At 34.2% G+C, this 17137-nt stretch overlaps 1 protein-coding gene across 4 annotated transcripts in view; it reads right to left on the bottom strand.

Moving 5' to 3' along the window:
* LOC149784426 (DENN domain-containing protein 3-like) overlaps window positions 1-17137 on the bottom strand; it is a 432202-nt gene that overhangs the window by 256699 nt on the left and 158366 nt on the right. For all 4 annotated transcript variants that reach the window (XM_089932491.1, XM_089932490.1, XM_089932493.1 and 1 more), the window contains one exon: window positions 2006-2153. In XM_089932491.1, the coding sequence (XP_089788617.1) occupies window positions 2006-2153 (148 nt within the window). The remainder of the gene's footprint in view (window positions 1-2005; window positions 2154-17137) is intronic.

Raw genomic sequence — 17137 nt, 5'->3', positions numbered from 1 at the left:
GAGACATACTTGGCATATCAGGCACCCACATGTAATTATCCTAATCAGCCGAGAGAGATACTGACCCACAAAGGATATGCACAAGACCAAGGTTAAAATTGTGATGAGAATGATCTCTGTTATCAACTTATGACTTCCAAATAGTGAAAAAATGCTTGGATGAGTGCAACTATATCTATGAAGTGGTTTTTCAAATCACCTGCAATCTAATGGCTCAGAGAAGATTTAAGACCTACCGCTGTTAAGTAATTACAAAGTACAACCAACAACTGTGGATTCACTCATAACAAGCTTTGAATCACTTTTTGCAGCTATAGGTGTAATTTTGGAGAATCTGATTACCTTTAAATGGCATTTATTCACTTTGTGCCTTGTCCATCAAAATTCCATTGAAGATTATTGAATAAATTCCTCGAAAAATGCTTAATGGCAAATTCAGTGATAACGTACTTTGACATTTTTAGGCACAGTCAAACAAGCAGGGTGATCTCGTTTAAACCGGTTTTTGCCACACTGGGATGTAAGAAGGAATGTGCCTGTGGTTGGGAAGTTGTACTAAAAACAAACAGAGACACAACAATATCATCATTACAAATGATGCCTGGGAAAACAGTGCCAGGAAAAATAAATGGCACACATGACCAATAAATTGGAGGCAATTATGTAACTTCATATGTATCTTTTGCATGGTATGTCATGTCTTTTATTTCAATTCATAAATAAAATCTATTCTTCCCATACAGCTATGTTCTTTCATACATGTAAAAGAGAGTGGAAATATGGCTGTCAATTCAGATTTAGTATAGTTAAATTTTACATCATGCTAAATAATCATGTACAAGAAATGTCATATGTACAAGCTAAGAATAAAACTTATTTTATATTACTTATCTATCCCATTCAAAGTTGAACATCCATACAGGAGATGAATGAAATGCATGCCACTTCTTGTTCATGCAATCACACCTTGAATTCCCCTGTATTAGTAACAGTTCAATCCAATATGAACTTTCTTGACCCAGTGTAATGCTGAACTGCCATTGTAAAAGTCGATTCTGACTGATAATTTTCGTCTGGAAATTTCGTTATGACAATTAATGTGTAGATCACTAAAATCAAGATTGAAAAAATTTATAACTATATTATGATTCAATTTTTAAAATAAAATTAGTTTTTAAATTTATATCAGTAAAACCACTTTTACTATAAGTGTGTCACAAACTGGAAATGTTGAGTCTTCATTTGCATTTTTTCAAAAACGTATTTTCTAAAGTTCAGACCCATTAAATTAATGTTTGACAATAGCTTACCATTGTGAATTTATTTTTTACTGTAACTAAATCTATTTACCTAACTCATACCTGAAGAATAAAAAATGAAAACAACACAAGTTTCTCAAAATGAATGTCAACCTTTTCGAAAAAAGAAATCTCATTTAATTTTGAATGAAGAATAACAACATTAGATTGCATCTAATTCAATGCAAATGGCAGTGATGTAATGCATAATATTTTCAGCAGTTCACATAGCAGACTGTTTATCGTGAAATTAAAGGTGGCTTATAAAGAAATATGAACAACCCTGGTATAAAAAGTTATTTATTCACAGTTTTTCTCAACATGAATATGCAATGAGTATTCAACAATGTAACCTGCCTCCCCCTACTTTTGCCTCTTTCTGATGATCTCCATCCCGTTATCAGTTTTTCAAAGGTCCCTCAGTAACTTGAGCCTTCACTTATATTCTGGTCTATGTGTTGGATCATGTTGTGTGCAAGCTATCAAGGGAGAAGTGTAACAGCATGCTATTCTCCAGTGAGACCCTCCAGTCCAGTGGTACCAAACAGGCAATTAGGCAAACACACAATTAAACTCACCAACTACACTCTCCCTTGACAAATATTCATCAGTCACAATACATACCCCTGTGATAACAAGGACAGACATCAGGACAAAAAATACAATTTAAGATGTCAAAATATCAAGTTAATAAGTAAGTAATGTACCTTTACTGCCTTGTTCAAGGCTACCAAGGAATTCTTAACATATTGGCGAGCATTCACAACATCTGGGAGTTTAAACTTGATGAAATCCTTATGAGGCAAAACAGTTTGTGAAAACAGAGTAGAGGTAGATGGTCTCCTAATCAGTCTCCTGCAATGAGATAGAGAAACAATACATTACAGTCAGACTTCTATAGCTCAAAACATCTATCATTCAAATACTAGATATCACCAGAATGATTGGTATAAAGGTGTTTCTTGCCTGCAACTGTACAATACAAATTTAAAATTCCCTAAAAAAATGCCAGAGGCCTGCAGTAACTCAAATTTTGAATTTTTTTTTGCATTTGAGTATGGAAAATAGCAAATTCTTCTGTGTTTGAATACAGAAAACTTATCAAATTCTTCTGCATTTGAATACAGAACACAATTTTTACTGCATTTGTATGGGAAAATATGAACAAGATTGTTTTTATTAAAACTGCATGTTTACCCAAACAACCTTTTCATTAAATACTTATTTTCTTATTCTACATAAGGCTTAACTATAAAAAAATACACTGTAAAACACAAAGTAATTGAATTTATGCTGTATCCCAAAATAAATATGCAACCATAGATTCATCAATACATAATAACAATATTAATGCACACATAGCACCACCAGTGACCTTTGAAATTTGTCCCACGCTTGACATTGGTGTAAAAAGAATTGTCATTTTTGTCTAATTAAAACTGAAATTTAGTCATATTGTGAATGAATGCATATTGCACCAACTTTTCCAGCTGGTCTGGAATGGATGAAGTTTGCTTATTTTTGTTGATGCCACTCAATTTTGCTGGTAATGGACTACACTTATTAGCTGTGTCAATTCCACATGAAGTACGTATAATCAGAGCAGGGCATGACATGTCTTGACTCAGATACATGTATTTTTCTGTTCTGTCATTGATCATTTGGAATCATAATGACTATGAACAATATGAAATCTTCCAATTGACATTATAAAATAAAGATGCTGTTATGTTCATTTTATTTTGAGAGCAGTAAGGAGAATGTTTTTGCAGCTGGAAATGTAATTAAAACTACAGTACAATTTCATGGTGTGTAATCAAATTATAGAACCCATGACATAACTCACATGATACAGATTTGCATTCTCTAAGTCCAACCATTTTCTACAGGCTTAAGATAGCTTACTGACCCCCCTGACATCAAAACACACTTTTGAGTCCGAGACCTCACCCCACCTCCAAACAATAGGAATATGGCAGGTATGGAAATTTGGGGGCAACAAAACACACTAAACAGTCACCCATTTTGCTCCATGGGAATAACTAATTTTCTGTTTTCAGTGTACATGACTAAAGGTAAATGAACAATTGATTACTGTCAAAAGTATCCAAAGTAAATGCTTCCTCTTTATGAGGTCAGGCATATCAACCAAATAATGATACAGCTTTATGAACATTACGTGGAATTCATTAATAGCTGCCAAAAATACTATCAATATGGAATTCTAGGAACCTCAAACTATCTAATGTTGTGCACAATGTGAAGGATTTTATTCATGCCATTCACGTAGTTTGACAGTGCTGAACATGTGAAAACCAATGAAATTCAAAGCAAATAGCAGGGAATATTCTGTCTTCAGATACAACATGACAAGTCAGTTCAAATAACAGCATGTTACATTTGGTATTTTCTCATTAATCAAACAGATATGCATGTCACTTAAGTGACATAATAATATTTCATGATTGGTTTGGCATTATTCTTCCCCTTTTCAATACGGATATTTTGACCTGTCCTCATTACAGTGTTGTGAAGTTTATTAGAACATTTCATAGAGTAGAAATATGAATTGGTTGTTCCTGCTACAATTGAATCCTCTCTTTATCTGCAATCACTAAAATAAAAATTAACAAAATTTAAAACCTATAGTTGAAATTATTAAATTTTGGAACTGTACCTCCTCAATGTTGAAAAAAGGCAGACTTATATGGACGTAGTTGGTGATGCTTAACAGAGTATGAAAACATAACTACAATGAAAAGATAACAAGAATGAGTGCTATAAAGCATTCCTTTTCTTCGATGGTGTAAAAGTATGAAAATGAGACTCCATATTCTTTCTTTACCTCATGTTTTAAAGGTGTTTTTGTTTACAATAAATTGTGACTATACCATCAATCACTCATTATGTCCATCCTTAAGTTTTTAAACAGCAATAAATGTGTTGAACTTTGCTATCACAAGAATGTACATTTACTACTGAAATAAAAAATGTCCATACACACATGTAGTGCCGGTTTGTTCTTCAGAATTGTAGCAAGGAACAATGAATCAGCTGTTATGTATATTTGATTTAATTTATATCTTATTTAATTGTTTGTAAGTTTTAAAATCTTTTTATTTTTTAATTTCATTATATGTAAAAATAATGTAGTTCTGTTTACAAGGAACTCGATACTTTTTCCAGAAAATAGTTTTACCTTGACTGTTCATTTTTGTAAGCACATAAGTCTGACCTGGTTCCCGACCTTAATTCAAAATTAGTAACAGTCACGAAACAAGTTTTTTTCCATAATTTATTTTATTGTGGGAATAATAAGGCTGAGGTCGAGGCTGTGATGGATATGTAACCCTCGACTTGTAAATAGTTCTTAGTGAAGTAAACAACTCTTTTTTTATTTTATTCTCTGAGTAAAATGATTGGTTCATGTCAGGGCAATGCTGAGAGTATGTGATGTAAACATGATCACGTGACCCTTATCCGGGCATGTTTTACACAATATTCAAGTTTTAAACCATTGCTTAGAGAGAGATCTCACAGTTGGGCTTCTAAACACTGGGACATAAAGGTGTTTCTTTTGTTGTGTCATTTTGAGAATTACATTTTAATGTTTATTTGAATTATTCAGATTCTAAAAGATTAGTTCATTTCTCTGAATTCTTTAATAAAGAAATTTCATTAATTCAAACACTGGTTTATTTCTTGTGTTTCTACAAGGAACTGTAGACTTGAACATGGTACAGGATGAAGCAAATGTCATCGGCTTCCATCTTGAATTCATTAGAATATTTTATTATTAGGATTTCTAAAATTGTATTTATGGATTATTCTTGGATTATTTTTGGATTTGATTCTTAAAACCATAAGTTCTTATTTTTTTCATTTTTACAATATTTTTCGAGGGAAATAAATAATTTGTTAAATTTTTCAAAACTTGTTGTTTTCACTCTTTCTTGTGTTACTGTTTATTTGAGCCTAAACACATAACACATTGTACTGCAGAACATCATGTGTAATGCTGTTGTTGTTGTTGTTGTTGTAGGGTTTAATGCCATTTTTCAGCACACGATAGGCTATACATGGTGGCCAGTATTAATGGTGGAGGAAGAACCCGGGAAATCCCCGGAAAGAACCACCGACCCTCGAGAAGCTACTGGCAAGCTTTCTCACATATGCACATTGGCCGAATCCGAGACTCGAACCCATGCAGACAGAGGTGAGATGGCAGTGATCCGTAACGGAGAGCGCTTTAGACCACTCGGCCACTTGGGGCCCCCATGTGTAATGCATTAGTACTATTAGTACTACACTGATCATGTGTAATGCATTAGTACTATTAGTACCTACACTGTTCATATGCAATGCAATCTACTAGTAGTACCTACATTCATCATGTGTAATGCATTAGTACTATTAGTAACTACACTGATCATGTGTAATGCATTTCTACTAGCAGTACCTACACTCATCATGTGTAATGCATTAGTACTATTAGTAACTACACTGATCATGTGTAATGCATTTCTACTAGTAGTACCTACACTGATCATGTGTAATGCATTAGTACTATTAGTACCTACACTGATCATGTGTAATGCATTACTACTATTAGTACCTACACTCATCATGTGTAATGCATTACTACTAGTAATACCTACACTCATCATGTGTAATGCATTACTACTATTAGTACCTACACTCATCATGTGTAATGCATTACTACTAGCAGTACCTACACTCATCATGTGTAATGCATTAGTACTATTAGTACCTACACTCATCATATGTAATGCATTACCACTATTAATACCTACACTTATCATATGTAACGCATTACCATTATTAATACCTACACTTATCATATGTAATGCATTACCACTATTAATACCTACACGTATCATATGTAATGCATTACCACTGTTAATACCTACACTTATCATATGTAATGCATTACCACTGCTAATACCTACACTTATCATATGTAATGCATTACCATTATTAATACCTACACTTATCATATGTAATGCATTACCACTATTAATACCTACACTTATCATATGTAATGCATTACCATTATTAATACCTACACTTATCATATGTAATGCATTACCATTATTAATACCTACACTTATCATATGTAATGCATTACCACTATTGATACCTACACTTATCATATGTTATGCATTACATTCAGTCAAACTATTTTTGTTAAAGAAACTAAAGTGTTAAACCAAATTCTACATTCATGACTAGTTATCTTTCTTCAACTGAAATGAGTCTACAATAAATAAATAAATAAATAAATTAAAAAAATAAAGCATTCAAGCTTAATTAAAGTATGTAGAGTGAAATGTATGGCTTGATATTTATAAACATCAATATATATACCATAATGACAACCAAAGTTACTGTCATTACTAATTTCTCAGTTGTTGTTGTTGTTGTTGTGGGGTTTAACGCCATTTTTCAGCACATGATAGGCTATACATGGCGGCCAGTATTATTGGTGGAGGAAGAACCCGGGAAAACCCTGGAAAGAACCACCGACCCACGAGAAGCTACTGGCAAACTTTCTAACATACCCACATTGGCTGAACCTTAGACCTGAACTGCCGCAGACAGAGGTGAGATGGCAGTGATCCGTAACGAAGAGCACTTTAGACCACTCGGCCACTCGGGGCCCCAATTTCTCCAATGTACGTGTACTTTGTTAAATCAATGTATTGTTATCTTCCATGATATGTCCAATCTCTATGCTGTACTTACTCAAGTATTCTACCATACTGTTAATTTGTTTCCCCAGATTTTATTTCATTCCTGGGTCTATTCTTGAGATCATTTCCTAAAACAGTTTGATTCATTGCTAAATGTTATCTACCTTGTGGTTACTGAATGTTAAATGTTAAATGCATTATGGTTACTGAATGGTAAATGTTAACTGCTTTGTGGTTACTGAATGGAAATGGTAACTGCCATGTAGTTACTAAATGGTAAATGTTAACTGCCTTGAGGCTACTGAATGGTAAATATTAAATGCCTTATGGTTACTGAATGGTAAATATTAACCACCTTGCAGTTACTGAATGGTAAATGTTAACTGTCTTGTGGTTACTGAATGGTAAATGTTAACTGTCTTGTGGTTACTGAAAGGTAAATGTTGACTGCCTTGTGGTTACTGAAGGGTAAATGTTAACTACCTTGAGGCTACTGAATGGTAAATATTAAATGCCTTATGGTTATTGAATGGTAAATATTAACCACCTTGTAGTTACTGAATGGTAAATGTTAACTGTCTTGAGATTACTGAATGGTAAATGTTGACTGCCTTGTAGTTACTGAATGGCAAATGTTAACTGTCTTGTGGTTACTGAATGGTAAATGTTAACTGCCTTGTGATTATGGAATGGTAAATGTTGACTGCCTTGTACTTACTGAATAGTAAATGTTGAATGCCTTGTGATTGCTGAATGGTAAATGTTAACTGTCTTGTGGTTACTGAAGGATAAATGTTGACTGTCTTGTGGTTACTGAAGGGTAAATGTTGACTACCTTGTGGTTACTGAATGGTAAATGTTAACTGCCTTGAGGCTACTGAATGGTAAATGTTAACTGCCTTGAGGCTACTGAATGGTAAATGTTTACTGCCTTATGGTTACTGAATGGTAGATATTAACCACCTTGTGGTTACTGAATGGTAAATGTTGACTGCCTTGTGGTTACTGAATGGCAAATGTTAACTGCATTGTGGTTACTGAATGGTAAATGTTAACTGCCTTGTGATTACTAAATGGTAAATATTGACTGCCTTGTGGTTACTGAATGGTAAATGTTAAATGCCTTATGGTTACCAAATGGTAAATGTTAACTGCCTTGTGGTTATGGAATGGTATATGTTAACTGCCTTAAAGTTACTGAATGGTAAATGTTAACTGTCTTGTGGTTATTGAATGGTAAATGTCAATTGCCTTGTTGTTACTCAATGGTAAATGCTATTTGCAATGTGGTTACTCTGTAGTATATGTTACCTGCCTTGAGGTTACTGAATGGTAAATGTTAACTGTTTTTTGGTTACTGAATGGTAAATATTAATTGCCTTGAGGTTACTGAATGGTAAATGTTAACTGTTTTTTGGTTACTGAATGGTAAATATTAATTGCCTTGAGGTTACTGAATGGTAAATGCTAACTGTTTTTTGGTTACTGAATGGTAAATATTAATTGCCTTGAGGTTACTGAATGGTAAATGTTAACTGTTTTGTGGTGACTGAATGGTAAATATTAACCATCTTGTGGTTACTGAATCCTAATGGTTAACTGCCTTGTGGTTACTAAATTGTAAATGTTAACTGCCTTGTGATTACTAAATGGTAAATGTTAACTGCCTTGTGTTTACTGAATCATAAATGTTAAATGCCTTATGGTTACCAAATGGTAAATGTTAACTGGCTTGTGGTTACTGAATGGTAAATGTTAACTGCCTTGTGGTTACTGAATGGTACATGTTAACTGCCTTGTTACAGAATGGTAAATGTTAACTGCTTTGTGGTTACTGAATGGTAAACATTAACTGCCTTGTGCTTACTGAATGTTAAATGTTAACTGCCTTGTGGTTTACTGAATGATAAATGTCAACTGCCTTTGGTTACTTAATGGTAAATATTAACTGCCTTGTTGTTACTGAATGGTAAATGTTGACTGCCTTGTGGTTACTGAATGGTAAATGTTAACTGCCCTGTGGTTACTAAATGGTAAATGTTAATTGCCTTGTTGTTACTGAATGGTAAATGTTAACTGCCCTTTGGTTACTGAATGGTAAATGTTAATGCCCTGTGGTTACTGAATGGTAAATGTTACCTGCCCTATGATTACTGAATGGTAAATGTTGACTGTAATGTGGTTACTGAATGGTAAATGTTAAATGCCTTGTGATTACTGAATGGTAAATGTTAAATGCCTTGTGGTTACTGAATGGTAAATATTAACTGCCCTGTGGTTACTGAATGGTAAATGTTGACTCCCCTGTGGTTAGTGAATGGTAAATGCTGACTGCCCTGTGGTTACTGAATGGTAAATGTTGACTGCCTTGTGGTTACTGAATGGTAAATGTTAATTGCCTTGTTGCTACTGAATGGTAAATGTTAACTGCCCTCTGGTTACTGATTGGTAAATGTTGACTGCCCTGTGGTTACTGAATGGTAAATCTTGACTGCCCTGTGGTTACTGAATGGTAAATGTTTACTGCCCTGTGGTTACTGAATGGTAAATGTTAATGCCCTGTGGTTACTGAATGGTAAATGTTGACTGCCCTGTGGTTACTGAGGTGGCGCTCACCAGATAATATGTACTTTTGAGAGAGTGACGTATGTAAGGTGAAGTAGTTCGCATTTAAAACATGCACAGTGGAGAGAACGTTTGCATACCTCTATGCTACATTAATGTAATGTGGATGATATTTCTTTTGGATATTGTACTTTTGGAAATTTTACATGATTTAAGCACACTGCTAACTAAAATGACTGCTCCCTTGTGTTAAAAAATCAGTCTGAATTAGTCTAAAGTACACTATACATAGCAGTTATTAAAATAGGGAAAATGAATTTTGCCAGACTAGACAATACCAGCTTCTGAAAGTGCAATGAATGAATTACCAAATATATAAAATGTAAAAAAAGTTATTGGCTCTTTTTTATACAATTGACCTCTGAAGTTCAGGAAGTGAAAATGACCAAGTAGAGCTAGCACTTTTTTGAAAGGTGCACATTTGAAGTAAGGCCAAGCTGTATACTCTATAACCCATAGTACACCCATCAATCATACACCAAAATAAAGGGAATTAAAGGTTCTTTGCATTATACCTAACATATACAAGGTCTTTTTTAAATAGCCAGTATAACCAGTGAGGAAAGCCAGGGACATTCTTTTTCTTTAAATTCCTAACAATTATGCAAAATGCGAAACTGTATAGCGCCACCTGAATGGTAAATGTTAAATGCCTTGTCGCTTCTGCCTTCTTGTTAAGATTGTCAACTTTAACTGTGACTGTTTTGATCCATAAGGTAGGGTAGAGAACTTCGTAGCCAACTGTTGATATCAATCAGAAATCAATTTACTGTTCTGACTGGTGTGTTTTCATGGTACCCACACTTTTCTAAAGATATAATTCCAGGTCATTTCCAGGGTTTTTTCCAGGATGAAATTAATTTTTTCAAGGTTCACATATGACCATTACTAAATGGACTAAAAGAACATTTTAGATTATAAAACATGCATTTTCTAAATCTAAAGATGGTTCTCTTTCAAGACTCTCCAAAACATATAAGCTGGAAAAGATGATCATGTACAAAACCACAAAGTGTATAACACAAAACAAATTTGAGTATATTCTTATAAATTTGGCATGTAAAGTCATTTAAATGTACAAAATAAAAATTCTAACTTATTTTGTTGATCTGCATTATGTTGCTAAGTGGGAACAACATAATGAACATAAATTAGTTTTGTTTCCTTTCAAACCTTTGCTTCTAAAGAATTCTATAGCAATATATAAACATTTCATATTACATTATAAAAAAAATAATAAAAGCAAATAATTAGAATTTGTCTTGTAACGAAGAGAGTTTAACCCTGAATTTATCTGTGCCAATAAAATCCCAAAAGAACAATAAATGCAAATAATTAGAATCTTGTCTTGTAACGAAGAGAGTTTAACCCTGAATTTATCTGTGCCAATATAAACCCAAACAAGATTTTTCAAACAACCTAATCTCCTTAAGGCGATCTGGTTAAAAATCCATCATTTAAAAAACATTTTCAAAAGGGTAGATTTAAATTTTGACAAAAGACCTTCAAAATTATATACTGTTGTATAAAGAAAGACAGAATTTTATGTAAAATCAACTTCTCTTCTTATCATTTGTTAAACCAGTCCCAAAACCTGTATTGATACAGGGGCTCGAATAGTTTTTTAATATATGATACAAGGGACGACAATTTCTACACCACAAATTTGGTTTAAAACGAATAGTAATCCATTTTCTAATCCGGGTTTCCTTTGAATATTCCCACCCCATTGTTCATATTTGGACATTTAGGTTGCGGTGTGAGTTCATTGCAATTGCATATAAAAAATTTGGAATTTGCTGCCACCATGCAGTAGCGACATATGATAGTCGCTTACCAGTGGGCCTAGAAAATTTAAACATATGTTATATCGACTCATACCTGCATGAGATCAATAGGAAAATGATTTATTTTCTCAGACTAGACGAAATTATGGCATTGATGAAATCTGACCCGGTACTCTCCATCTGCATTACTAGTCACTTTCACAAATCTCAAACAACAACATCGGAAGTCCATTAGTCATGTGATATCAACAACAAGCTCCATTTTAATGTTGTTGTAGAGAAATTCAATTATATTAAATGAAAGTCAGATACCTTTTGTAAATACCAGCAATCTGGCCAGTCTGATTTATCAAGCAGAGAGCACATGTCAATGTGGTAGTCCCATGATACAACAAAATTCCAGCAGTTGTTCTCGGAACATATAAATATGGAAAACTTTGTGTTCTTTCGTTTTCATATTTTTATTACAACCAGTATATGACTTTCATTTAATATTTTTTTTTCTTTTTCTCTACAACATTTGAAAATGTGGGTTGTTAGGTTTGTGTACTCATGCAACTAGCAATGCAAATCACAAGTACCAGGTCACATTTCATCAACTCTGATTTTAATACTCACAATTTCTAAGAAAATAAGTAATTTTCATATCCATTTCATGCATGTATCACTCAATCTAACAATGTTTGAAGTTTACTAGGCCATCAGGTAAGCGGCTACACTTTGCCACCACGATGTTTGCCTCTTGTGATGCTAGAGTGATTTTCATTACTTCCACATAAAAAAAGATACAGATATCAAGCTGACTTTGAAAAAAAAAGTCTACTAGACAAATCTAATCCACTGAGCATTTGGTGACATTTGCGATGCTTTTAAAATCATCCCCATCCACCCTAGTCTGGAATTAAATGAGACAATCAGTATTATTTCTATGTATGTCTAGTGTTTGGTTCTTGGTCTTCACCAAACATTTTCACCAAGCTGTCACAAGCTATCAGGTATAACGGTACCAATTGTGCAAGACCAGTGGATGGAGCTTAAGGTGTAGGGAATATTGCATTCAGAAATAAAAAACAACACTAGCTGTGATTGGTGCATTATGTAAGAGTTGTACTTTCTGTTTGGCTTAAAAAAAATGTTGAGCCTCTTGGCAACATGTGAGTTTGTGTTAATTTCTATCTAGATCATATTTTGTATTTTTTATGATTTTTTTAAAATATGGTACACATGGCTGAAAATGTGCTTGTTGTGACTAGATAACTCTTACCCCTGTCTAGTTCCAGTAGAGTTATCTCTCTTAAATGCAATGGAGTACCTGGTTATGTCATTGTCAAATTGACAATCTAGCATTGTTCTATATGACAGTGTGTGACATGCATGCCCAAGTAGGACAGAAAGTATATTTATTTCACAAAACATTAGCATTGAGGTATATGGAAAAACAATTGGTACCGTGATACCTAAAGGAAAGAATAGCCTCACAGTGTATCCATAGAAACGCATACATGTGGGCGGCATTTACGAAATATACTAGTTTGATGTAGGAAAACAAATGTGTGCTGAACAGTTATGGTGAAATATTGAAAGTTCTTTAAGAATAAAATGTATGAAATCTTCAGAAAATAGCACAAGTTGGCTTTGGATGGGGACTTTTGATAACTATAGCTATGATAGATATAGACTTGTGTTACCTGATGCCTTTATGTATGTGCTGTTACCTCCTAGAATGGAATGCATGTAACAAAATAAGTTATGTAAACATAATATAGTTGATTTTGGCCAAATATTGGCTATTTTACCTGCAAAAGATGAAAAATCATGTGTACAAAAACAGCTGTCTTGTTCTTGTAAGGCATGCCATAAACCAGGATAGAGAACACTCTAAGTACACTTGTAGATAGATCAATTATACCATGTGGGATGTTCTGGCATGAGTAATTTTTAGGTAATTTATTAAGGATACGGTATTTCTTCCCACTTTGATTTGAATTGTCCTGCTCTAATTGTCCTTTTTTTTACACTTTCCTGCTTTGAAATTGTTCATGTTGTTAGTTCAGTTCTCTTGCATTCCCTTTTGTTGAAGTAGCAGTGAATACCAACAAACAAGAACAGTTTCCTTAAGTCAGCATTTCCCATTGGCACTTGTATAAGCCCAATTATAATCTACTATTGACTTTCAATTAATCCTATTTCTTTCTGTCAAGCTGCTCTTGTGGAATTTCCATGTTTGGTCCAACATTACAGAATGATAACCATTTTAGTTACACAGTGCGTATTCATTCCTTTCAAATCCACACTGTTCTTGAAACTCTGCATCCCATCGCAAGAATCCAAATTGGCATGAGATGATATCTGTATGGTTATGGAAGGCTGCACTCTACATGCTGGCATTGTAGAAAATATGAACTATGTGATATGAAAGAGCTGCATCATCTTAGAAATTAAAATTACATGACTCTTGAGGTCTCCACTAAATATAGGAATCTAAATGTTAGGTTCTCACTTTATCAGTAATGTATTTTGAGATAATTTAATTGCAATGAAGTTAATACAGGTTGTTGATGAACTCATCTATATTACATGGATACTGTATAAGAGGTTACCACACCTTATGTATATCATTCAGTTATCTCCCTTACACCAGTCATAACATTTCAAGGAAATAAAATCTCACATTTTCAGTGACTGGTTATGAAAATAAAGAGAAGATTTGTGAAGTATTATATTAGCCCTCTATCTTGATGCAAATGTAAGTAGAAGCAATTTAATAATTTCTCACAGTAAATTTTACAAGTTTAAAAACTGATAAGGTATGTTCTGTTTGGATCTGAGATAAGTTTTCTCTCTATCTGATGCCAATTATTATTAAATTCTTATGTAGAAGAAATATACTTTATATGTATCTATATTATCTAAATTATTCACCCTTTCATATTAGATGGAAATGAACACAACTTCACTTGAAATTTGGGTACCTGTAAGGGATGTTATAGCACAGTTGCCTTTGGGCTGTCCTTGGACCTGTTGGGCCCTGCCCCATATATTTGTCCAAGGTAAGGGCATCAAACTTTCACTTCTCATTTTTCACATTGCTGATTTTGCCTCCTTTAATTCCTTTATCATGAGCTACCTCTCCCTTTTAGATAAACACTTTCCTCCTGTTTTTAACTCCATTTGATGTGCTATACTTAGTGTTTATATTTGGCATTTTTCTGTATTTTATTCCCCTAATTTCACCTCCCAATCCAACATAACCACTTAGAAGCTGTGATTTACTATATTTGGTGACTGATTGGCTTATTGAAACAATTTTATTCACATTACAAAGGAGGAAAGCTTACTATTTCTGTTACAAAAAGGATGGGTAGGTGGACCTTTGTGTGAGGACTGATGGTTAGTGACCTCTTGTATCTGCAGATAGTGTAGAGTGGTCAAAGCTTATACTTTATAATAAGATTGGGTCATGTCCACCTGTCTCTGATGCTAAGTTCTGCACCTACCAAACAAATATAAATTCCTTTCTTTTAGGTGAATTGTACATTTTGAAGTAGGACAGGTACATACTATTTGGTACATTGACCTTTGACCTAGTTATTACATAATATGACATAATGTGATTTATCCCATATCACCTATGTGAAGTTCAATAAGTGCTGATAGGAATAAGATACAACTCACAGTTGAAAGAATTCATTTTATTTCAAAAGATGATTTTGACGGTGAAGCAAAAGTATGAAAACAATAGTTCAAACAGCTCAATGACATTTCTATACACATTCATATAAGACATAGGTTAGTACCTCATCAAATTGTTTTTCACAAGTGAGACTAAGTATATTTGTTACTTATACAGTCCCGAACTATTTCACAGATTATTGGAAAAATTAAGGTTTGCTATAGGTATAATGGTACCAATTGCGCAAGTCCAGGTGGGCGGAGCATAAGGTGTATGGAACATTGTATTCAGAATTAAAGAACAACACTAGCTGTGATTGGTGCATTATGTAAGAGTTGTACTTTCTGTTTGGCTTTAAAAAAATGTTGAGCCTCTTGGCAACATGTGAGTTTGTGTTAATTTCTATCTAGATCATATTTTGTATTTTTTATGATTTTTTTTAAAATATGGTACACATGGCTGAAAATGTGCTTGTTGTGACTAGATAACTCTTACCCCTGTCTAGTTCCAGTAGAGTTATCTCTCTTAAATGCAATGGAGTACCTGGTTATGTCATTGTCAAATTGACAATCTAGCATTGTTCTATATGACAGTGTGTGACATGCATGCCCAAGTAGGACAGAAAGTATTTTTATTTCACAAAACATTAGCATTGAGGTATATGGAAAAACAATTGGTACCGTGATACCATCAGTTGGATTGCAATGAATAAGCATGGCACTTACAATCTTCTCTACTTGTTGAACGACTTCCTTACAACTGATACCCACACCACATGGCTGATAGAACCATGGCCATCATAACAATGCTTTTTTCTCGTTTGGGAATCCCACTTGCTTCTCATAAAACTCTTGGTCCTACCACATGTTTGGAATATTTAGGAGTGCTTGTGGATACATTAAACATGCAAGCAAAATTACCAGAGGAAAAAATAGAATTAAAAACCTTCTGACTCAATTTCTCCACACAAAATCCGTAACTTAACTAAACGTGAACTCTTAAGTCTCCTGGGACACTTGAATTTTGCCTGTCATGTAAATGTCCCAGGCAGGTCATTTGTCTCTTATTTATTGCAGGTATCAACGTCTGTTAGGGAACTACATCATCACATACATATTTCCAGAGAATGCAAGAAAGATTTATGAATGTGGAGTGGTTTTCTCAATCAGTGGAATGGGATTTCTCTATTTTATGATGATATTATCTCTGATTCTGCAGATATGAACTTTACACTGATGCTTCGGGATCTGTTGGTTTTGGGGGTTATCTTTGAAGTCGCTGGTTTGCAAATTCATGGCCAGATGAGCTACGTGCTTTGGTGGCCCATAAACTGTCTATAGCTTTCTGTGAATTGTATCTCACAGTGGTGGCAGCAGTGTTGTGGGGTCAGGAATTGCAGCAAAAGAAAATACTCTTCCACTGTGACAATGAGACCACAGTTGCAATAATAAAAAAAAGGCAGATCTAAGAGTCCTGACATTATGGAACTAATGCACCGTCTGAATTTGACAGCTGCTACTAATGACTTTGTCATATATGCTGAACATATACCAGGGAAGAAAAATGCTATAGCTGATGCTTTATCTTGTTTACAGATTACACGATTCCGGCATCTGGCGTCCACAGCAGCAGAACAACCAAGCGAGTGTCCTTATCCAGCAAAACTACTGCTCACCTACAGCCTACCATAAATTTCTTGTGGGACTCCTCTTTGACCACAAGCACCAGATGTTCTTATTCAACAGGCTTCCAAACCTTCAGATCTTTCTTGCTAACAGTAGTATTGTTGATTCCAGGATCTAGTTTGCCCCCCATTGTGAATGAGGACACTTTGATTTACTTTGTTGTGCATTGTACACAGATGCTGCACCCGACATATCAAACTATAAAACTTTATCTAGCCGCTATTCGGCATTCATATTTACATCTTGGTGTTCACACACCATTAACTAATAGTAGCTCTTTACTTAGATTACAGAATATATTGAAAGTTGTCAGAAAGGTGCAATGTGGCTACATACAGGAACAACTTCCAATTAC

The sequence above is a fragment of the Sinohyriopsis cumingii genome, chromosome 14 (assembly GCF_028554795.1).
Source record: "Sinohyriopsis cumingii isolate HCF-2022 chromosome 14, ASM2855479v2, whole genome shotgun sequence".
Classification (NCBI taxonomy): domain Eukaryota; kingdom Metazoa; phylum Mollusca; class Bivalvia; order Unionida; family Unionidae; genus Sinohyriopsis; species Sinohyriopsis cumingii.
Note: the sequence above shows the minus strand (reverse complement) of the source record. Positions and strands in the feature narration are given on the sequence as shown.